Raw genomic sequence first — 24,683 nt, 5'->3', positions numbered from 1 at the left:
TTTGCAATGCATACTTATATTTGATCTCATAATTATTTAGAAATATAAATTAACCAGTCTATAAATCTTATACAACTTAAGTAGAAGCTAAGGCAGATAAAACCTTGAGCTCAATTTAGCATGTTGAAGAAATAAAACACATTACATGTACACACCGAATAAGCTATCTTTTATAAATGTTGTTTCTCATTAGAAATTCTTTAGTGTTCATGTCGGGTCTAAACAAGATGATAAAACATTTTGGGAAAAACATGCAGGTGATAAGAGCCCAACTGGAGGCCAAGATGGCGAAGATCTCCATGGCCACCATATATTTGCCCTGTGCACTGAGGGATGCTGGGATGTAGGATATCCAGACACTGAGGAAAGCTAGCATGCTGAAGGTAATAAACTGAGCCTCATTGAAACTGTCAGGAAGTCTACGAGCCAGGAAGGCAACAATAAAACTAATGAAGGCCAAAAGAAAAAGGTAGGTCAACATGGTCCAGAAGGCAACGGGTGATCCTTCATTACATTCAATAATAATTATTCCAGGTTTAGATTGTGTGTTGTATTCTGGGAAGGGAGGAGCAATACACAACCAGAGTACACACAAAGCAAATTGTAAGAATGAACTCATTGCAATGACCATGTAGGACACTTTTGGGTTTGCCCACTTTCTGAGATTACTGTCTGGCATGGTAGCTATAAAAGCAAATATCACAATCAAGGTCTTGGCCAAAATGCATGAGATACAGAGAGCAAAAACCATTCCAAAAGCAATCTGACGCAGGAGGCACTTCTCACGCTGGGGATAACTAATAAAAATCAGAGGGCAGAGGAAGCACAATGAGAGGGAGACCAAGAGAAGACAGCTGATATAATAATTGTTAGCTTTAACTAGAGGAGTGGCCTTAAACCTTACAAAAAGGTTCATAATGGCAACTGGAACCAAAGAGGAAATGACACTAATGGCAGTTAATATTTGTCCCAGTGGATCTTCATTTGAGAGATATTCTATAGGTTTTAGAAGACATCTGGATTTCTGAGAATTTGGCCAATGATCCCACTGGCACTTCAGGCAGTTGATGGTGTCTGAAAGAAAATTCACAAGTAAAAAAGTGTTACTTCTGTTGTCATTATACAGTATTCCTTCATTTCACTATTAGAAAGGAACAATTAAAAAAAAAAAATAATACCGTATTTGCCGGCGTATAGGACGATTGGGCATATTAGACGACCCCCTATTTTTCCAGGAAAAATTTGGGTTTTTGGATATACTCGCCGTATAAAACTACCCCCTTCCTTCTAGTCTTTCTGGAAGCTAAGGGGTAGCCAGAACAACCGCTGACAGAAACAGGCTTTTTTCAGATCTCACTGTGCCATTACATTACATTACATGCCTCACTGTGCCATTACATTATATTACATGCCTCACTGTGCCATTACATTACATTACATTACATGCCTCCACTGTGCCATTACATGCCTCACTGTGCCATTACATTACATGCCTCCACTGTGCCATTTTATTACATGCCTCCACTGTGCCATTACATTACATGCCTCCACTGTGCCATTACATTACATGCCTCCACTGTGCCATTACATGCCTCCACTGTGCCATTACATGCCTCCATTGTGCCATTACATGCCTCCACTGTGCCATTACATGCCTCCACTGTGCCATCACATGCCTCCACTGTGCCATTACATGCCTCCACTGTGCCACCACATGCCTCCACTGTGCCGGCCAAGACGATCTCCCTACCTTACTTTCTTTTCAGATTTTGGCTTCCAGGCTGCGGGCATCCATGATTCAAAAGCCGCGCCTCCACCTCAGACTGTTCCGTGATAGGCGGAACACTAATTTTCCCAGCAGGGTCTCTGTTCAGTGTTCCGCTTATCACGGATGTCCTCTCGTCCGAGGATAAAAAGGCATCCTTGATTGGCGGAACACTGAACAGAGGCCCTGCTGGGAAAATTAGTGTTCTGCCAATCGCGGAACAGTTTTAGGAGGAGGCGCGGCTTTTAAATCATGGATGCCCGCAGCCTGACGGAGACAGGTACCGGCGTATAAGACGACCCCAGACTTTGGATGCATTTTTTTGCATCCAAAAGGTCGTCTTATACGCTGGACAATACGGTAATCCCTTTTATTTTCAATAATTATTTTAGCAACTTAACTTAACTGCATCTGTTCACCTGATTTTAAAGTTTAAGTTCTGAGTGCCAACAAATTAAAATAAGCACATTAATTATCACAGAATCCTTAACACTCAATTATCAATTATAAATAGAGGGTTCTAAGTGCCAGACTGGTACTAAGTGTCAAGGCAGACAAAAATCAAGTTTCCGTAGTTCCCATGATCCTGGTATCATTAGGATAGGGTGCTCCCTGGGAGTACAGTTTGAGGATTACTAAAGGTACATAAAGGGACTATACAGTAAATAATTGTTTCATTCAAATTTAATAATTTATTTAGCACTTAAAATTGCACTACATGTTTAGAAATTGAAAAATATTTAGAATATTAATAATCATGACAAACTTGATAATCTCCATAATGGAGTTCAAAAGCTTTCCAGGTTAATTAGATTGCGGAATTGTGACTTTGGAAAAAATAGACTCGATGGTTGCACTTTTACCTGTCTGGTTGGAGATCTCTCCTGGTGGACAGGGGACACAGTCATGACAGCAGTCAGGTTTTCCACTTTTGGCAACCTTACGAAATCCTGGTGGACAGCTTTCACTGCAGACTGAACTCTATATTAATAGAATATTCAAAATCATTATCAAATCAATGTTGCAGTTCTTGGTATTCTTTGTCTAGGTAGGTTTGGCATACCTCCCAACCCGCACGGATTCTGCGGGAAGCTGTGCAAGAAGGAAGGAGCACGGGGTCTGAGGGGAGACATGCTACATCATGACCAAAGGCTGTGTACACGATCCGATCTGCGGCCCCCCCCCCCCGCTCAACAACTTTGATCCGATCCACGGCAAGACCCCCCCCCCCCCGCTCAACAACTTCAATCCGCGGCACCCCCCTGCTCAACAACTTCAATGACAAATTTAAAGAATGTCCCGCAGTGAATTTTTTTTATATATATATATATCTATATGTATGGGTTTGGGTTGGACCCTCTATATGGCCCACTTAAGAGTGTGTCCCTTTAAAATCCTTCCAAGAATGAGAGTGACTTCACTTCCTTCCTGGCAGGAGCTCTTAAATAGGGTGGGAGGAGCCTAGAGTGGAGCAGCTTGCTGGCAATGTGAAGAAGAGCCAAGGAGGGGAGCAAAATCTAGAAACTGAGACTTTATGCCGTTATTTCCCCTGGAGGGGTTCCCCTGAAGACGGGCACATTGGACACCTTACCAAACCTATGGAACTAAAGAATATTCTTGGTAAGAATCTCTTTCTTTTGAACTATGTTTGGACCAAGGCCTGAGTAACTGTTGAATATTGCAATTCTTCAGTAAAGAAGACTTTTATCTTCACAAGGCCTCTGTGTGAGTTCTTCAGGTAATGCAAAACGTTCTTGGAAATCACCTACCTAAAAGTGCAGTTTAGTCTAAAATGAGCATGATAAAAGTTTTCTATTAGCATACCATGACCAAAATTCTTCTAGAGTGAATAACTGTTGACTGCATTCCTGTGTCACAAGAAGGGACTGGGGGAGAAAGAGAAACTTTGATCTCCATTCATAATGCATAGCAGATGCCAAAATCTGTTTTGCAGTGGACATTAAGGCCGCATACACACGGTCGGTCAAAACCGATGAAAACGGACTAAAGGACATTTTCATCGGTCCAAACCGATCATGTGTGGGCCCCATCGGTCAGTTATCCTTCGGTCCAAAAATTTAGAACTTGCTTTAAAATTGAACCGATGGATGCCTAACCGATCGGTCAAAACCGATGGTTAGTATGCAAAAGCATTGGTTAACGGTCCACGAGTGCTCGGAGTCGAGTCGACGCATGCTTGGAAGCATTGAACTTTGTTTTTTTCAGCACGTCGTTGTGTTTTACGTCACCGCGTTCTGACACGATCGGATTTTAACCGATGGTGTGCAGGCGCGACGGACCATCAGTCAGCTTCATCGGTTAACCGATGACAACGGTCCTTCAGACCATTCTCATCGGATGGACCGACCGTTTGTACGCGGCCTTAGAGTTGAGTGTTGTGCTTAGTGGAGAGGCCGGCCACATGGCTTTGACAGGTCATGGGACCAGCCTATATTCTATTTTTGTGTTTGTAAAAACTATATGAACAACATATTTTGATAGATAAAGCATCTCTCATATACTGTATGTTATCATCTGCATATTTTGCTTTTTATGACCTGATTTAATCTGCTGCAATTAAAGGGGTTGTAAACCTTTGTGTTTTTTCACCTTAAAGGGGTTGTAAAGGTTTGTTCCTTTAAGCTAGTGCATTGTTGGTTCACTTACCTTTTCCTTCTAAATGTTTTTTTTTCTTTGTCTGAATTTCTCACTTCCTGTTTCTCCTCGGTAAACTTGCCCCCCATCATCTGAGCCGTTCTGACTGGGGGTTAGTCAGCCAGAACAGCTTATTGAGGAGGAACAGGAAGTGAGAAATTCAGACAAAGAAAACAAAGAAAAAAAACATTTAGAAGGGAAATGGAAGGAAAAGGTAAGTGAACCAACAATGCACTAGCTTAAAGGAACAAACCTTTACAATCCCTTTAAGGTGAAAAAACACAAAGGTTTACAACCCCTTTAATTGCAGCAGATTAAAATCAGGTCACAAAAAGCAAAACCTATTAAGAAAATAAAAAAACAAATCTTTACAATCCCTTTAATGCATCCTATGTATTAAGGTGAAAAAAACACCTTGCTCTGTCCGGCCCCCCAGCCCCCCCTGTTTTACTTAACCGAGCCCCGAATTTCAGGGGGCGCGATCCTGCATCACTCTTTCCACTGCATCTCGGCTCTCCATTGGCTCCCGCTGCTGTCAATCAAATCCAATGACACAGGCACCGGGGACAGGGCCGAATCATACACTTGGTGGCTATGGACACCGAATGTATGACACGGTAGCGCGCCCGCTCTCTCAATCCCCTTGGGAGAGAGCTTCCCAGAGGGGGTTAGCTATTGCGGGGAGGAGCTGTGAGAGCCGCCGTGGGATCCCAGAACAGGTGGATCAGGGCCACTCTGTTCAAAACGAACTGCACAGTGGAAGTAAGTATGATATGTTTTATGTTTTTTTTAAAGTGAACCTTTAGTGTCTCTTTAAGTTACAATTAAGGGCATGGGATTTGGCAGTGAAGCTGAAGGCTGATGAGCTCATCCCTCTGTCACTCTGTTCTCTTCTCCGATCAGTATGTTCATTGTTTGCACATGTGTACCACAGCCCAACTGTTTGGCTTTTATTGGCTATATCATTTTGTGTCTGAGTTCCCATTTAACAGGATCCAGTGCCCAGAAAAAGGTACCCTGTTAACGTTTTATAAACATATATTTTGAGCTGTAAAAAGGAACAAAGGGAATGGCCTTTTCTAGTATTTCTATTCATACCTGGTGATCTTCTATTGACCACACAATGGCACTTGTATCTATGGCAAAAATATCTCCTGGAGGTGCTGCGGTGTCAAAACTTCCAATCTTGATTTGTTGTATTTCACCTTCTGGGCTCAGCTGCCAGTTCACTATGTCATATGCAGCAGGTGGGTCACCATTTTCATCAAAGTAGAGTTCCCTTCCATTATTTTGCTTGAATCTCACTTTTTTCATATAGTACAGGAGCTGTTGCATGGGAGGGTTAAACAAAAAAAATTACTTTTATTTTTTATTTATTTTTAAGCCACATTAATGGTCTGTTTCAGTTTTAATAGATGCTGGAGAGTTACACCAGTCGACAATGTATTATATTTCCATTGTCAAGATTTTTGTCCTTGAGTTCCTGGATCTGCATACTAGTTGTGGTCATCCTGGTAAATGTAACAAATACAACTCTTAGGCCGCGTACACACGATCAATCCAAACCGATGAAAACGGCCTGAAGTCCAGTTTCATTGGTCCAAACCAACCGTGTGTACGGCCCATCGGTCTGTTGTCCTTCGGACAAAAATTATAGAACTCGCTTTAAAATCGAACCGATGGACGGCTGACCATCGGTCAAAACCGATGGTTAGTACACAAAAGCATCGGTTCAAAACCCGCGCATGCTCAGAAATGTTGGTAAAGCACAGTAAAAACTAGCGGCACTTTACCACTAAGGTGGCCGCGCTGTCAGTGTGGAAGGGCTCTTACTAAGGTGTATAGCTGACTATTTCACAAGACTATCAAACATATAATAGCTGAGTTATCTCCATACTGGCGTCTGCAAGACATCTTGACCAAGCCTATATTTCCTCTGTCTCCACATGTGGAGACCACCTGTCTTAGACCCACACAAAGTTGGCTCCACCCAGAAGGTCCCCTCACCCCAAGAGTGGTATATTCTTTTCAAATACATGAAGCAGAAGAGTGGGAGAAGTCGTTTACCCTTACTCACTGTTTGTCATTAGCAACCAAAGCCCAAGAGATAAGCTAATTTCTCATTCGTATCGATGCTCAACATCCTTGCAGTGTATATATCCAGACGTATCTGACAAATGTTGGCAATGCCATTCTGCCAAGGTCTTGTGATACACATATGATAGGAATGCCCCAAAATTATCATTTCTGGGACATGATCATGCAGTTACAGGGGAGTTAATCCCCAATACACCTCAAATACCCTGTTGTCCATCCTACCGGGCCCCTATAAAAATATCAAAAATGGTCTACTCAGATATTGGTTGATAGCAGCGAGATTGGTTATTCCGCGACATTGACAATCAGTACAATCCCCATCAGTGAATAAATGGGTAGTGGAAATGGACTATTGAGAGGATGGAGACCCTCTTGGCACAAGAATTGGATATATATGAAAAATGCCATTAGACATGGGCTTCCTGGAGGACTTTTAGGGAATCAACAGGAAACTAGAAGGTTTAAGGGGAACTAGAGTAGAACCTAAACGCAACATAATAAGGTATAGGATGTCTATGTGTTGCCATCTATTGCCATTTTCCCCTCCCCCCTTTTTTTTTCTTCACCCCCCTCCGCCCTTTTTTTTGCTTTTGTTATTTGTTGTTTATTTGATGTTTTAGTTATGTTAGTTTGTATAATGTATTTGTAAGATGTTTTGACGGTATGATAATAATGTTAATGTATGTATATTTGTCTATTTGTATAATAATTCCCCAATAAAACTGAGATTGAAATTTAAAGAAATATACAGAACATTTATACATTGTAAAAATATCGCACAAGTACTCTCAGGGTTTATTGATACTAGTTGGAAAGTTCTCCTTCTGTAGTTATCTTTTTTCTCCACTTTTTTGTAAATTTTGTAACATAAAATAAAATTATTAGGTCACATAGAAGCATAATACCAATCTGTAAGGTAAGCTTTGAAGGAAATAGACAACAAATAAAAAATAGATACAACAATACCTGCCAAGGTTTAAAATCCCACACATCTGCACAGTTTGCATCAGCAAATGGGCCTTTGCCTTGAGGGCATTTTTGAAGATCTTCCAAAGCTTTGGCCACCACATGGACTGCAGTGTAGAAATTATAGGGGGACCTTAGTATAGAGAAATCCGTAAAGCTGTTTTGTATCTTGTCTAGTTTTTCAGACCCTGTGCACTCTCCTTCTGAAGTCTCCAAAGCTGATGTTAAGTTAAAGTTATGGGCAAATGTGCATTTAAAAGTGTTCTCCCAAAATAACTTAATCCAGTCCCCACCGATAGACATAAAAGGATTGATTTTGTTAAGAAACTCTTTAAAGTTTGGTAGTGTCCCACTAGAAAAAGTAAGTCCAATGGTACCAGTAAGAAGGTTTGAATATTTCTGAAGAGAAAAGAGGCTTGCTGTTGACCATGCTTCACTGGCAATTAGTATCTTCTTGGAGACATTTTGTCTTGACCATTCACCCAAGACAATGATCAGATCAGCTTCATTACAGAAGGCCACCACAACTTTGGCAGTAGACTGTTTAATTACATTTACTATATGTGGAGCATTACGATCTGGCAGGTTTATTAGAATGTTTTCACTGTACGCCACACAAGCCCCAGCCTTGACTATACCTTGTCTGATCAGCTGGATCCCTTGTTGGCCATAGTCATCGTTTGCAGCAATAAGTCCAATCCATGACCAACCAAAATGCAAGACCAGTTGTGCAAGTCCGTGAGACTGGAATGCATCACTTGGCACTGTTCTGAAAAAGGATGGGAATTTTCTCCGATCGCTCAGTAGAGGACTGGTTGACCACTGGCTTATCTGTAAGTATAAGTTTACATTAACCCAATAGTTATAACAAGAAAATAGATATCTTAACTTCTATTTCAGACTTCTTTTTAAAGCTCAGTGCTAGCTGATATATAAAATGGAGACACTCTGGCCGATTTATTTTGCTTCTCTGCTATCCAGTACCAATTGCACACGATGTCCCCCATTTTTTTTTTGTCCTGTGGTCACCAGAACAGGAAAATCTCCCAAAGACGACACATACACCAATTTAAAAAATATAGCATTTCTGACTCTAATTCTTGCTATTCACTTAAAAAAATAAAAAACAAAGAAAGATTAGAGATGCATGGCTTTAAAGAAGATTGTAGCTTCATTACTTAGTAAATTCTTGACATAGAACCAGCCTGCAAGTTTGAAAAGTCTGGACTTTCAGAATTTTCAACAAGAACTTTCCTTTTCGGAAAATTTGAGAACCAGCTCTCAAATTTTTGTTGGCGGAAATTATGACACAAAAAGTCCGATGGAGCCTGCACGCGGTTTTCCAACCAAAAGCTCATATCAAACTTTTCTTGTCAGAAATTCCAACCATGTGTATGCGGCATTAGTCAATAGAAAAAAATAAATAAAGAAAGTTCAATATCCTCTATGTACATCCTCTATGTACATGCAATGTTCGATGGGGAAGAAAATATATAGCAAGGGTTGCTTTAATATACAATATAAACAATATTATAATAAAAAAAATCATCTGAAAGTACTTTTTAGCAGTAGTATTTACAAAAATGCTGTAAAGTATAATACTGAAAAAGCATTTGTGATTGGTTGAGCCAGTTTGGCTACAAGAGTACCTTACAGTATAACGTTTTTTTTAAAAGGAATTGTTTAGTGAATTGTAGACATGTGCATTTGTTTTCGTCCAAATGCATTTTCGTCCAAATTTCAGGTATTTTCGTTATCGTTTTAACAAACGATAACGAACCACAGAAAACGAAAACCGAAAGATCCGACATAAACAAATGCTTTATTTTTATTTTCGTTGCGGTCGAATGTGCCTAACCTTAACTCTATTAGTCCAATATTATTCTACATAAAGAGAAAAGATTCGACATTGAGAGAAAAGATTCAACATTATATAGACATGAAGAAGAGTCGACATAGAGAGAAAAGATTCCACATAGAGAGAAAAGATTCCACATAGAGAGAAAAGATTCCAAATAGAGAGACATGAAGTTTCGACATAGAGAGACATGAAGATTCGAAATAGAGAGACATGAAGATTCGACATAGAGAGTCATGAAAAGTCAACATTTTTTATTTTTTTTAAAGATTCTGTGAAATCTTTTTTTTTTTTTTTCTTAAAACATTCGACAGACACCATGAGCCTTCAATGACAGATTCGACCTTAATTTGGATTTTCCGACGAATGCATTTTTTTTTACGAAAAACTAAATAAATAAAAACGAATTTCGGGAGTAACTAAATAAAAAAAAAAATTCAGACGAAAACGAAATTACGAAACAAAGTATTTCAGTGTGCACATGTCTAGTGAATTGATATAAGTGACCCAAAGACCCCAAACAAGGAGCATGGGCTATTTGCCCCCATCCCCTTTGTGAAATTAATGTCCTAATAAGGAACTTAATTCTTAGTATAGCACTTATGTGACAAATTACACCACATAGGGTAGGAATTTTGACCCATAATCCCCTGCAACATTAAAGGAGTGACCTAGTTTGGATCAAGTAACCAGATCATTATTACCCTGGGCTCTTCTTCATTGAACTAATAATCTGTGAATGACCCATCAATTAGATTTTGCCATCATTGCATACCAACAACGCCCATTTCTGAGCCATCAAAACATTTACAGGGCAGTAATGTACTGTATGCATACAAAAAGTGACCCAGATATGACTACCAGGGTCAGAAAGCGACTACTTCCGCAACAGAGGGTCTTAGTCAGGTTTTTGATTCTAAAAAGTGCAAAATGTATTAATTCCACAAAGGGTGAAAAATGTATTAATTCATGATGCGACTATAAATACTGATACACATGCTTTAAAGGTTTTTGTGGAATGGAAAAAAAATAAAAGATGGTGCTATAAAAACAAAAACACACACAACAATACAAATGCATGTAAAAAATGAATGAAAAGGAATTCATTCAATGAAAACATTTTGGCAGTTTCTCTGCCCAGGGCAAATTTTGTTTGGCTACAGCAACAGTACCATACTTTGGTAAGTGGTGTCACGGTTTGAATTTTTTCTACCATTGATTTTTGATTCGACAAGACCCGTTTTATTCTATTCCTTTTATGCCAGTAATGTAAGCTAGCAACAATACCTGGTGTTTCTAGGTATGGAAGAGAATGTGACCTCCTCCCATCTTATAGTGTTTGGGTCTTATGCCCTGTACACACTTTTGGAGTTTCCGATGGGATAAAATCCGATGGAAATTTTAGACGGAATTCCGTTCAAGCTGTCTTGCATACACACTATCAGACCAAATTCCGACTGTCCAAAACGCAGTGACGTAAAACACTACAATGAGCCGAGAAAAATGAAGTTCAATGTTTCCGAGCATGCGTCGACTTGATTTTGAGCATGCATGTTTTTTTCTCCATCGGAGTTCCACCCAGACGATCGGAATTTTTAATCGGAAAAAAATAAAACATGTTCTATTTCTAAACTATGATGGAAAAAAAGTGCAATGGGGACCCAACAAGGTCGGAATATCCGATGAAGAAATTACGTCTAACTTTTTTCATCAGAAATTCCAATCCTGTGTACAAGGCATTAGGTAGTTGCAGTGCTCACAAACCCAAAACTAAAGTGATAACAAAATAAATAGCAATGAAAAAAAATCCTACTGATCACCAAAACCTTACCCCCACTGTTTCCAATCCAAGTACTAACCAAGGCCAACCCTGCTTAGCTTCCAATATCAGATGAGATCAAGCACATTCACTTCTATTTTTAGTGCTTGCATCTGATCACTAGATCTGTATAGTATTCCTCAATTTACTGAATAGAAAGATTTTTCGGTTTCCCACTGGATAGCTTTACTATAACTTCACCCCAGGCAAAAAACAAGGGCAATCTTCCCGGTGGGGAAATATATATTAAACTCCTGGCATACAGTAGGTTACATATCCCCTCTTTCCAAATTAAAATAAAATAAAAGTTTAGTCTGGATTTGGGCTTTGAAATGAACCATCTGATAAGGTAAACCATTACCTGTGGAAATCTGCCGAGCCCCAGAATATGAGCTATTGTCATTGACTGTGTTGAGATTGAGGGACCAAGAACAGCAGTGAGAGGAGAATTTGAAAGACATCGATAATTGGGAACAGCCGTATCATGTCCTGTTACTATTTGTAGCGTTGCCTTCACATTCTGCTGAAGAACGTTACACGAATCATAGGCTTGGAGGCCGAGGCTTACATTCTGTAAGATGTTGGAGTTATTGTTGATCTGCTCAATGGCAAATATTGCAGCCTGGAGTGCCTGAAAGCTCTCAAAGGAGAACCTTTATGACAAAAAGTGAAAACTGTTAAAATGGAACAATGCATTAAACAACTTCAGAAACAAAGTTAAGTTTAAAATAAATACATGGGCTAGGAGGAGACACACAGCACACACCTGGCCCCAAGCAACACCCAGTCAAATGTTCAGATCTAGAAATTACTGTATTAAGGTTTTTAATTTTTCTTTTTGAGTTTTTTTCCTCCTGTCTCACCTCTGAGATCCTATACCTTCTCCACCCAGTTAGGACTGGAAACTGCCCCCCCCCCCCTCCATTCTGTGCAAAATATGGATTTTTAATGCAATGCTGCTTAACAAAGGCCTTCTGCTTTCTTAAAGCAACTCCAGATTCCATTCCCTACACCTCCCCTTCTTCAACAAGAAACGATCCATTGAGATGTTCTTGCTGGGACTTTGCTGAGCTGCTGGAAAGCTTTGGTGGGATGTGCCCAGGATGGTCTGAACCTGTAAATGTGTTGCAACTGTCCACCTTGGAAGATAGCAAGTTTGTTTGACCTAATCTAATATATAATAGCTTAGGTCCTCTCTTGAACAGGACATATACTAAAATTGGAACAATACAGAGAAGAATAGCATGGCCCTGCACAAGGACCATACGCATATTTGTGAAGCGTTCCATATTTTTGTCTTCCAGGACTCTTCTCTCCCTTCCCCCTTATACTCTCTCCCCTCTAGTTATACTTATTACTTTTCTTTTTTGTCTATAAGGCCTCGTACAGACGAGCGGAAATGTCCAATGAAAACGGTCCGCGGACCGTTTTCATCGGACATGTCCGCTGGGATCATTTGGTCTGATGGCTGTACACACCATCAGACCAAATTATCCGCGGACAGACGACGCGGTGACGTGGCGGCAGCGACGATGACGCGGCGACGTGCGCGAACCCGGAAGTTCAATGCTTCTACGCATGCGTCAAATCACTTCGACGCCATGCGCGGGTTCTCGGGCCAGCGGACATGTCCGATGAGTCGTACTGACCATCGGACATGTCCGACTGACAGGCTTCCATGCCTAAGAAACATTTGTCCGCTGGAAACCTGTCCGGTCGGCCGGAAAATTGTCCGGTCGGCCCTACACACGACCGAACATGTCTGCTGAAACTGGTCCGCGGACCAGTTTCAGCAGACATGTTCGGTCGTGTGTACAAGGCCTCACATGGATCTACAGCACCTTGGAATATTTATTTATCATGATTTTTCTGCCTTGGGCCCTTACACCCAATAGAGTTTATTTGCACTTATGTTTGCATTGTGGGATAATAGTCTGAGTATTATTATTGTTTTGTTTTATATTTTACAAATCACTTGACTATGTAATACATATGAATACCAACTCATTTTACTTTTGCCCTTGGGGATTCATTTATATATCCATTTTTTTGGGCTACGCTGTCTTATGGACTTATACAGTATGGGCCAGATTCAGGTAGGGAGCGCGTAACTCTGTGCGGGCGTAGCGTATCCTATTTACGCTACGCCTCTGCAACTTTGACAAGCAAGTGCATTATTCACAAAGCACTTGCTCCGTAAGCTGCGGCGGCGTAGTGTAAATTGGCCGGCGTAAGCCCTCCTAATTCAAATGTGTAAGATGTGGGCGTGTTTTATGTAAAATCATTGTGACCCCACGTAAATTACGCTTTTTACGAACGGCGCATGCGCGGTCCGTGAACGTATCCCAGTGCGCATGTTTCAAATTAACCCGCAAATAGTCAATGCTTTCAACGTGAAAGTAAATTACACACAGCCCTATTCGCGAACGACTTACGCAAACGACGTAATCGACGGAAAATTTGACGCTGGCCCGACGTCCATACTTAACATTGGCTACGCCTCATATAGCAGGGGTAACTTTACGCCGGAAAAAGCCTTACGTAAACGGCGTATCTGTACTGTGACGGCCGGGCATACGTTCGTGAATAGGCGTATGTAGCTGATTTACAAATTCTAGGCGTAAATTAGCGTACACGTCCCTAGCGGCCAGCGTAAATATGCAATTAAGATACGATGGCGTAGGAGACTTACGCCGGTCGTATCTTAACAATATTTAAGCGTATTTCAGCTTGAGAATACGCTTAAATATACGACGGCGGGGATTCGGACTTACGACGGCGTATCTACTGATACGCTCGTCGTAAGTCTACCTGAATCTGGCCCTAAATCTGTTTGTATTCCTTTCCTTTTAAAAATTCAATAAAAAACATATTTACCTTTATTATATAAAAGTTTAGGTTAAATATAAAAGGTAAGCGCTGTTCCTGTGGAATGGGATGCCACAAGGTTGTGCTCCCAGTTTGATGTAGTTTGTGCATGGGCACCAATGATTGGGAAGATTAAGTGCACTGAAAATTGTGTGGCCACTTAGAAACATATATGTAATTTCCCTGAGACAGCTTAATTTGTGTTTTTTTTTTAGGACTTCTGTGGATCTTATTTAGTTGGTTATTTCCCTGTGTCACCTGCTGCATTCAGTAGATCTTCCTCCCACCTCTCAAGTCACTACAGGACACAATAGTAATGTAGTGTTTAATGGAAAGGACCAATGAGAACAGCTGGGGAGCAGGAGATCTACACTTCAAGAAATTACGGTTTCTGCTCAAACCTAAGGGTGCAAGCCCTTTAATGGAATGGCGGTTGACCATGCAGGCAGCAGAAGAGCAGTGTATTTATTCATGAGCAGGACTGAACTGACCATAGGACACACCGAACATTTGCCCAGTGGGCCATGGCCACATGTCCTAACAAGAGTGGTCTGTTAATGACCAGGCCACACAGCGGGAGGTAAGGTCCGGACAGGGCTAACACAGACCATTGTCACTGCTCACCTCCTGCTCTTCAGCAATGCCTGTGTCTCCTCTCCAGTCTCTCCTGCCCTGCCAACAATGTCATCCTATCAGCAGAGCAGGGGGTGGAAGGAGCTGGAGATCTGCACAGCGAGCCGGAGTATTTTAATAATAACAAGTGGGTAATCACCAGCTTGTTGATATGATCCAGATCTGCAGCTCCTCTTACCCCTTGTCCTGCTGATAGGATGACATGGTCGGTGGGGCAGGAGACCCTGGAGAGGACACACAGGCTGAATCCTGCCTCTGCTCTGCTGAAGGTAGGACTGTGCAGGGGAGGCAGAGAGTAAAAGTGACACTGTGGATAGAGAGAAAAGTAAGGGGGGCATGACTGCAAAGGGCACTGTGACGATTGTCTGTGATTGCTAGGGGCACTGCAATATAAAGATGCACTATGATATAAAGGGGGCTGAATTGTAAAGGGGCACTGTAATCATTACAGTGTCCCTTTACAGTGCAGTCCCCTTTATATCCCAGTGTCCCTTACAGTAAGGAGGACAGCCTCCATGAATATCCCATCACCAAATGCCCCTAAGGCCTTGTACACACGATAGGTTAACCAGAGGACAGCGGTCTGATGGACCGTTTTCATCTGTCAAAACCGATCGTGTGTGGGCCCCATAGGTTATTTAACCATCGTTTAAAAAAAAGCCAACTTGCTTTAAATTTAACCAATGGATTCCTAACCGATAGGTCAAAACCGATCGTTAGTAGGCACAACCATTGGTTAAAAATCTACGCATGCTCAGAATTAAGTTGACGCATGCTTGGAAGCATTGAACTTTGTTTTTTTCAGCACATCGTTGTGTTTTACGTCACCGCATCGGACCATCAGTCAGCTTCATCGGTTAACCGATGACAACGGTCCTTCAGACCGTTCTCATCGAATGGACTGATCGTGTGTATGAGGCTTAATAATGCACAACCACTCCCCCCGTCCCTGGAAAAATTGGCTGCTCAGTCTAAAATGTCCGGGTTAATCTTTTGTCCCAGCCCGGGCCTGTTCATGAGTAGATTGTTTTAAACACTGCAACTTTGTTAAAGCTGGAAACGTCATCCTTAAACTGAGTTCTATGTAATCATCTGCAGAACAAGCAGATAGAGCTTTATACAGGGTCAGTAGAAGAGCAATATGAAGGAACTTTCTGCTTCCTCCTTCACCAATCACATTTAAATAACTAAGGCATGCTTTAGATATGATTGTTGACTATGAGAAAATTCGTTAAAGGTAACGTGTGTTCCAGCAAATGTGTTCCAGGATCGCTAGATTACCCAAAATGGCAGTACGGGGTGGGGAGGTGCAGTACAGTAATGTAAAATGGCAGTAGGGGGTTGGCGATACAGCAATGTTTGCAAAGGCTAAGGTTATGCTTCCTGTATATTATGCATCTGAAAGAAAATGTTTTAAATTATATGAGCACTACAAAAAAATATTTTACTCACGTTGTACAGGTGGTCTTTGGAGGCCGTTCTGTGAAAGAAACGTTGTAGTAAATTTTATCCAGACGTAAAGGGAATAGGAATCCTATTAGTACATCTCCTGGTAGGGTCATCCCCTTAAGGCTTGGCGTTTCCAGGTGACACCTCGGGGCAGATTGATCATTGGAGTGAGAAGCCAGAATCAAGTAAGGCAGGACAAGGATCCAGATGGCTTTACGTAAACTCTCCATCTTGCTTTTATCAACCAGGCACTGAGACGTGAGCACGCCAGAACAATATTCTTTTGGTATGTCTTCTTCAACAATTTTTCTCTAACAATTATCAGGAAACAGGAGAATTTTTTTAAGATGTAGTAAAAGGTTAGGCAATACAATGTGCAAATTTTTTTTTGCAAAGTTCAATGACTAACTAGTAACCAGATTGAGATTGATTGTGATGACTTGCTGAACTTTGCAGAAAGCTCTTGCAAATCCCACTGCCTTGTTAATAAACTATGGTCACATTATTATTTTACTTGTGTTCTGCGGAAACAAATCAGTCCATCTAAAGCCTCGTACACACGACCGAGAAACTCGACGGGCGAAACACATTGTTTTCCTTGTCGAGTTCCTTGTTAGGCTGTCGAGGAACTCAACAAGGCAAGTTTCTCCACTGCCGTCGAGGAAAAAGAAGACATGCTCTCTTTTTGGCTCGACGGGATCCTCGACAGTTTCCTTGTCGAAAAATGTACACACGACCAGTTTCCTCAGAAAAAAAAAAGTTTCTTGCTGGTTTTTGCCGAGAAACTCGGTCGTGTGTACGAGGCCTAAGGCTAAAAATCTAGCTGGAATGTACAATATAAACTTGACACAGATTTCCAAATATATCTTCATCGCTACTAAAGAGCTGGTATTTAACCACTTATGACCCGGACCAAAATGCAGCTAAATGACCTTTCCCCTTTTTGCGATTCGGCACTGCGTCGCTTTAACTGACAATTGTGCGGACGTGCGACGTGGCTCCCAAACAAAATTGGCGTTCTTTTTTTCCCACAAATAGAGCTTTCTTTTGGTGGTATTTGATCACCTCTGCGGTTTTTATTTTTTGCGCTATAAACAAAAATAATGTACACATATTCGCCAGCACACCTAAACAAAAATAGAGCGACAATTTTTAAAAAAATTCAATATTATTTACTTTTTGCTATAATAAATATCCCCCAAAAATATATATAAAAAAAATGTTTTACTCAGTTTAGGCCGATACGTATTCTTCTACCTATTTTTGGTAAAAAAAAAACGCAATAATCGTTTATCGGTTGGTTTTGCGCAAAATTTATTGCATTTACAAAATAGGGGATAGTTTTATTGCATTTTTTTTTTTTACTACTAATGGCGGCGATCAGCGATTTTTTCGTGACTGCGACATTATGGCGGATACTTCGGACAATTTTGACACATTTTTGGGACCATTGTCATTTTCACAGAAAAAAATGCATTTAAAATGCATTGTTTATTGTGAAAATGACAGTTGCAGTTTGGGAGTTAACCACAAGGGGGCGCTGATGGGGTTATGTGTTCCCTGAAGTGTGTTTACAACTGTAGGGGGGTGTGGCTGTAGGTGTGACGTCATCGATTGTGTCCCCCTATAAAAGGGATGACACGATCGATGCAGCCGCCACAATGAAGCATTGGGGAAGCCGTGTTTACACACGGCTCTCCCCGTTCTTCAGCTTCGGGGACCAATCGCGGGTCTCCAGCGGCGATCGGGTTCACTGGTCCCGCGGTCCCGGTCACGGAGCTTCGAACTGGGTCACGGGAGCGCGCCCGCGACCCACGGCTGGTCACTAGTACAGGACGTACCTGTACGTACATGTGCCCAGCCGTGCCATTCTGCGACGTATATGTGCAGGAGGCGGTCCTTAAGTGGTTAAACTGTTAGGTTTTTATTTATTTATGTATTTAATATTTTTTTCAGTTTTGTACTGTATGTATGTGTTTATTTTGTTATCCTGCTTATAATATGATTAAAACAAAAAAAAAGGCTTCTTTCAGTTGGGTGGTAAGCTTATACCGTGTACACACGGTTGGAAATTCAATCAAGAAAGCCGTGGATTTTTTTCCGATGGAATTTTGGCTCAAACTTGTGTTGCATACACACAGTCACACAAATGTTGTCTGAAATTCTGACTGTCAAGAACGCGATGACGTACAACACTACAACGAGCCAAGAAAAATTAAGTTCAATGATTCAGAGCATGCGTCAAATTGATTCCGAGCATGCATGTTTTTTTTGTGTGACGGAATTGCATACAGACAATCGGAATTTCCGACAAGAACTTTTCCCGTCAGAAAAATTGAGAACCAGCTCTCAATTTTTTGCTGTCAGAAATTCCAACAGAAAAAGTCTGATGGAGCCTACACACAGTTGGAATTTCCGACCAAAAGCTCACATCAAACTTTTCTTGTTGGAATATCCGATCGTGTGTATGCGGCATTGAAATAAAAGCTTATATTCAAAGCATTAGGAGAAGCTTTTGAGCACCAAGCTATTCAGCACTAGAAGCACCCCAGGAGCTGTTAAGGGTAGTTGGGGCTTTTGCTGCCCCTCCATAGTGAACTGGTAAAAGACCCCATTGAACCTCTTAGATTTTAACCAGAATACTGGAAAATAGACCAGATCCCACATTCCATTCTACAGACCCATTATAGCTACTTTCAGTCCAAACAGCCTACTACACAGATTAAGTAAATATGATTGAGTGCTCATGTTGACTTGTGTCCAAAGCCAAAAGCACCTATAATGGGCACGTGATCATCAGAACTGGACCACATGGAAGAAGGTGGCCTGGTCTGATGAAATAAAAAATGATTTGAGGAACACAACAATGAGTTTGAGGTATTGACTTAGCCTCAAAATTTTCTAGATCTCAAACCAATTGAGCATTTGTTGGATGAGCTGGAAAAACAAATCTGATCCATGGAAGTCTAACCTTACAGGACTTAAAGTGTTACTAAACCCACAACAGTAAAATCAGTCTGTATATTCAGTAAAGCATGCTTGTTATACTGACTGAACAACCTAAGGCAGGGGTGCCCATCCAGTGGTCCGGGGGCCACATGTGGCCCGCGGAGCCCTCTGATGTGGTCCGCGACCTCCTGCTCTGGGATGGCTGGTTGGCAAGCCCAGATTTCAGGTTGCCGACTTGCCAGCCGAGAGCATCGGTGTTGTAAATGAAGCCGGTGGTAGAGGAAGCAAGTGGCTTTTCAGAAAGTGCACCACACCTGCAGGATATAATAGACGTCTATAGCAAAGTGCAGCAAATCGGCGGGAAAACCACAGGTACACTGCGCCACAATAGATCATAGACCATCAGTGTAAAAGCAGCCTTAGGTCCCTTTCACATGATCGGTCCAACCCAATTGGACCCTCCATTCACCTCTATGGAGCGGCAGATGTAAACAGACTTTTGTCCATTTACACCTGCCTACCTCCAATTCGATCTGTAAAAAAAAAAAACAGAAGTGGATCTGCCCCTTCTATCTGATTAGATCGGAGGGCCCGTAGAGTAGATTGGGCTGTGTCTGTGTCTGCTTTTCATATGCAGACTGGACACAGACCTGTCATCTGCCCACTCCGCTCACTGTGGCCCGCCAATGGTTAATAAGTCGCTTAAGTGGCCCTCGGCCTTCAAAAGGTTGGGCACCCCTGACATAAGGGGTTAATCCTCTGCGTTGTGTAAAAAGGCTGTTTGCTTCTGTCTTTTCTGATCCTCCTTTCTAACACAATCCCCACTACATCTCCTGATAGAACAGGCTCTCCTGTACATGCTCTGTTTGGTGCGTATTGCTAGAGAGTTTTTTTTTTTTTGGGAGAGTGCATGTGATCAGCACAGGGCCAATCAGCACTGTGCAGACAGAGGGTGAGGGGTCCTTCAGCCTCATAGGACAGTCAGAGCAGTATAAAAACTCTTTCTACAAGCTTTAACCAGACACTGATAGAAGTCACAAGACTGCTGAAAAGAAAAGGTATTTAGCAGTTTATATTTACTAAAACTATTGCATTCCCATGGTCTGTGTACTGTGGGAGACCAGCTACAGTGAATGTAAGGTCCAGAGTTTGGTAACGCATTAAGCAACACATACAAACCATGTCCCTCCACCGTATAATGCAGAATGTGGGACTTTGAAGGATCCAAGAAATCAGAAACAACTTACATTATATGAAACTACAGACCTTTATTCCTGTTCACATGGAATATTCATAAAATCACAAAATCTGCCAATGCACACTATGCATATTTCATTTATTTTGTTCATCTGCATATATACCAGAAACATAACCCCCAGATAGCTCATGACCTCCTATTTGGCGGATTCAGTTATATATATTTCTTAATATTTCATATGTTCTTGTAGATCACCTAAAGCATATTTTAATATCTGTGAAATGCATTGGGAAGTATCACCTCTCCGCCAGTATTGTCTTGAAAACCAACTGATTGTACAATATTAACTAATATATGTAACTGAAAAGACCAACTAAAGAGTTATTAGATAGATGGGGTCATATTTCCTATATATATATATATATATATATATATATATATATATATATATATGCAGGTGTAAAAAAGACAAAAAATGCAACAGCGCTCACAATTTATGATTCTATGAATATTCCATGTGAATAGAAACAAAAGTCTGGATTTTTGTTTGATGTCATTTGTTGTTTTTGGTATCTTGGTACTGGTAAAGACCAGCATTACTATGTCCAGGGGTGTGGTACCAATATTCTGAGTCAGTCCAAGTACTTAACTTCAAAACTAAAAAATCAACTCGACATACATATACATTTGATAGTATATTTTAAACTGATCACATCTATTGATACGCTGCATAATTTCTACGATGCCTCGTCGTATCTTTGTTTTGTATCCACAATACAAGATACGACTGAATGTGGGCTCGATCCGACTGGCGTACGTCTTAGTACGCCGTCGGATCTTAGGTGCATATTAATGCTGGCCGCTAGGTGGCGCTTCCGTTGATTTCCGCATAGAGTATGCAAATGAGCTAGATACGGCGATCCACAAACGTTTGTCCGCCTGGCACATTTTTTTACGTTGTTTACGTAAGGCTTTTTTCGGCGTAACGTTACCCCTGCTCTATGAGGCGTACGCAATGTTAAGTATGGACGTCGGGCCAGCGTAGAATTTTCCGTCGTTTACGTTGTTTGCGTAAAACGTTCGCAAATAGGGCTTTGCGTAAATTACGTTCAAAGCATTGACTATTTGCGACGTGATTTCGAGCATGCGCACTGGGATACCCCCACGAACGGCGCATGCGCCGTTAAAAAAAACGTCATTTACGTGGGGTCAAGTTGCATTAACATAAAACACGCCCACATCTCAAGCCTCGTACACACGGCCGAGGAACTCGACGTGCCAAACACATCGAGTTCCTCGGCCAGTTCAGCACTGAAGCCGCCGAGGAGCTCGGCGGGACGAGAGCTCCCATAGAACAACGAGGAAATAGAGAACATGTTCTCTATTTCCTCGTCGAGCTCCTCGTCGGCTTCCTCGGCTGAAAGTGTACACACGACCAGTTTCCTCGGCAGAATTCAGCCAGAAACTCGGTCGGAAGCTGAATTCTGCCGAGGAAACTGGTCGTGTGTACGGGGCCTCAGTGATTTGAATTCCGCGCCCTTACGCCGACACATTTACACTACGCCGCCGTAACTTACGGCGCAAATTCTTTGTGGATACGGAAAATACGCTGTAAGTTACGGCGGCGTAGTGTATCTGAGATACGCTACGCCGGCCTTATAGATGCGCCGAGGTACGTGGATCTGGCCCTATATTTCTATTGATAAAAATAGTAAAATATATGTAAAGGAAACCATATTTAGATATTAGGTTAAACCCCCTGCCTAATTTTAATGGAGAAAACTACAGAAATATGGAAAAGAGCATCAGACAAAAATCTGAGAGTCCTACATAATTTGAATTGTTAAAAAAAGTCATATGAAAACAGCCAATGTATTTTTCGGAGGCTACACCACGACCTGTCCTCCGTTGCTGCTCAGCAACTGTTGTCAGGTTGTTCGTCCATGAGGGGAGTTCAGGTTCTACTATAGATCTGTAAGGTCACTGGTTTCTTTGAGTCCATTAAAGTTTACTCTTGTATTGAACCCTAATGAAGGGGGAGTGGTGTTGCCCCAAAAAACGTTTTGTATGTTTGTATATGTCATTTTTATTAACACTTAAAATGATTTTGGAAACATTTATCCAATTTTGGTCTAGAGCTCCTTTTTGTATCTCTGTGGTTTGAGCTACTGTTGGTTGACCATCGACCATCAAAGGAAAGACTTGTTGCGCAGGCGCTGTCTTGCCAGAGCTCCTGAGCTTTTCAGTCATTCTACTCTTGCAAGTCTGAGGCCCCGTACACACGACCGAGAATTCAGCCAGAAACTCGATCGGAGCTGAATTCTGCCGAGAAACCCGGCCGTGTGTACACTTTCGGCCGAGGAAGCCGACGAGTTCCTCGTCGAGCCAAATAGAGAACATGTTATCTATTTCCTCGTTGTTCAATGAGGAAAGTTGGCTAGCCGAGATCCTCGGCGGCTTCACATAGAACTCGACGAGCAAAACGATGAGTTTTGCCCGTCGAGTTCCTCGGACGTGTGTACGGGGCCTAAAAGTACCCAGCGCCTCTTTAAGTATGTTGCTCTGAAGTTTTTACTGCTGTCTGCATCCCCACTGGAGAGGTTCACCCTCTCTATTTGTCCCAGAGATCATTGTCACCAAGATAGAAATTGAGGTAAAATCCAAAATTCTAGAGTTGTCATAAGAGCATGATATGTGGGAAAATCTTACAACAGCGATAACGGTTCTGGTAATAACTGTCATAGATGGGAATTCCCCTCTCTTTGGCTTTTTTTTTTTTTTATTTAAATTTAAAAATGTAAATTTAAAATCCCCCTATTGGATCAGGAACAGCAAAAATAACTTTATAGGGATTGTAGACCTCCCTTACTGTATCCAAAACTGGTAAACACAAGCTTGAACTATTCATACACTTTAAATGTGCCCTTGAAGATTTACCTTTTATGTTGAATTCTTCCTGAAAACACACTTCTTGTGCATCCTGTTCTCTACCTTCATAGATGTATATCTGCAGAGTGACATTATCTAAGGGAGCCAATAGATGAGTCCCTTTTTTTGTGCAACTTGATTCCCCCATCCATACACTCGATGTGGATGGGAGAATCCTCCCGACTGAGCTATTGTATTCTGACAGTTGGGAGACTTCTGTGCTGTCAGAGTACACTGATTAGTGTTAGGCCTTGTACACACGATAGGTTAACCAGAGGACCTAGGTTGTCCTAGGTTAACCTATGAAGCTGACTGATGGTCCGTCGTGCCTACACACCATCAGTTAAAAAAACGATCGTGTCAGAACACGGTGACGTAAAACACAACGACATGCTGAAAAAAAAAGAAGTTCAATGCTTCCAAGCATTCGTCGACTTGATTCTGAGCATGCACTGGTTTTTAACCAATAGTTTTACATACTAACGATCGGTTTTGACCTATCGGTTACCAATCCATAGGTTAAATTTTAAAGCAAGTTCTCATTTTTTTAACCTAAGGTAAAATAACCTATGGGGCCTACACGCGATCGGTTTGAACTGATGAAAACGGTCCTTCAGACCATTGTCCTCTGGTTAACCAATCGTGTGTACAAGGCCTAACAGTCTCTAGCCTACAGCACTGATCAAGCAGGGAAAATCCAACAGGGCTGTTGTACAGAAGTCATTCAATTGATTGACTTCTAAACAACCACAGTGCCCATACATGGATCAAAATGTGTCAGGTTCCTGCTGAGCCAGCTGAGTTTCAAACCATGCATTGCCAGCTTAAAGTGGAGGTTCACCCGGAAATGTTATTTTTTAACCTTAGATTAATGCTCATTTTGTCAAGGGGAATCGGGTAGTTTTTTTAAAATCTAAGCAGTACTTACCGTTTTAGAGAGCGATCTTCTCCGCCGCTTCTGGGTATGGGCTGCGGGACTGGGCGTTCCTATTTGATTGACAGTCTTCCGACAGGTTTCTGACGGTCGCATCTATCGCATCACGATTTTCCAAAAGTAGCCGAACGTCGGTGTGCAGGCGCCGTATAGAGCTGCACCGACCTTCGGCTTCTTTCGGCTACTCGTGACGCGATGTATGCGACCGTCGGAAGCCTGTCGGAAGACTGTCAATCAAATAGGAACGCCCAGTCCCAAAGACCATACCCGGAAGCGGCGGAGAAGATCGCTCTCTAAAACGGTAAGTATTGCTTTGTTTTAAAAAAAAACTACCCGATTCCCCTTGACAAAATGAGCATGAATCTAATGTTAAATTTTTTTTTTCGTGTGAACTCCCGCTTTAAGGCACTGACTGCTGACCAGATTTGGAGTGAAATTTAGTGATGTGACAACTGTGCTGTCGATTGTTCTCCCTGATGGAGGGAAAGCTGTTCTGGAGGACATGGAGTGCAAGGATCCCTCTGCTTCTGCTTCATTCAGTCTGGAGTTCTGTGCTTCCTCCAT

At 41.7% G+C, this 24,683-nt stretch overlaps 1 protein-coding gene and 1 non-coding gene across 2 annotated transcripts; one reads left to right on the top strand and one right to left on the bottom strand.

Moving 5' to 3' along the window:
- Positions 1-24,683, bottom strand: LOC120930597 (extracellular calcium-sensing receptor-like). The gene is made up of 8 exons (XM_040341772.1): positions 24,540-24,683; positions 16,114-16,421; positions 11,522-11,813; positions 7,484-8,314; positions 5,519-5,746; positions 2,583-2,746; positions 1,125-1,141; positions 1-1,074 (listed from the first exon to the last, which is right to left on the bottom strand). The coding sequence occupies exons 1-8, from the start codon at positions 24,681-24,683 to the stop codon at positions 164-166; spliced, it is 2,895 nt and encodes a 964-aa protein (XP_040197706.1). The 3' UTR covers positions 1-163.
- LOC120934133 lies at positions 12,350-12,455 on the top strand. The gene has a single exon (XR_005748285.1). It is a non-coding gene; the product is annotated as a U6 spliceosomal RNA (small nuclear RNA).

The sequence above is a fragment of the Rana temporaria genome, chromosome 3 (genome assembly GCF_905171775.1).
Source record: "Rana temporaria chromosome 3, aRanTem1.1, whole genome shotgun sequence".
Taxonomy (NCBI): domain Eukaryota; kingdom Metazoa; phylum Chordata; class Amphibia; order Anura; family Ranidae; genus Rana; species Rana temporaria.
Note: the sequence above shows the minus strand (reverse complement) of the source record. Positions and strands in the feature narration are given on the sequence as shown.

Coding starts and splice junctions, on each gene's coding strand:
- LOC120930597 (XM_040341772.1), bottom strand. CDS start 24,683: ATGGAGGAAGCACAGAACTCCAGACTGAATGAAGCAGAAGCAGAGGGA. Junction 5,747..7,483: donor GGGATTTTAAACCTTGGCAG/GTATTGTTGTAT, acceptor CCCATGCAACAG/CTCCTGTACTATATGAAAAA. Junction 2,747..5,518: donor GGTCAATAGAAGATCACCAG/GTATGAATAGAA, acceptor CTATTAATATAG/AGTTCAGTCTGCAGTGAAAG.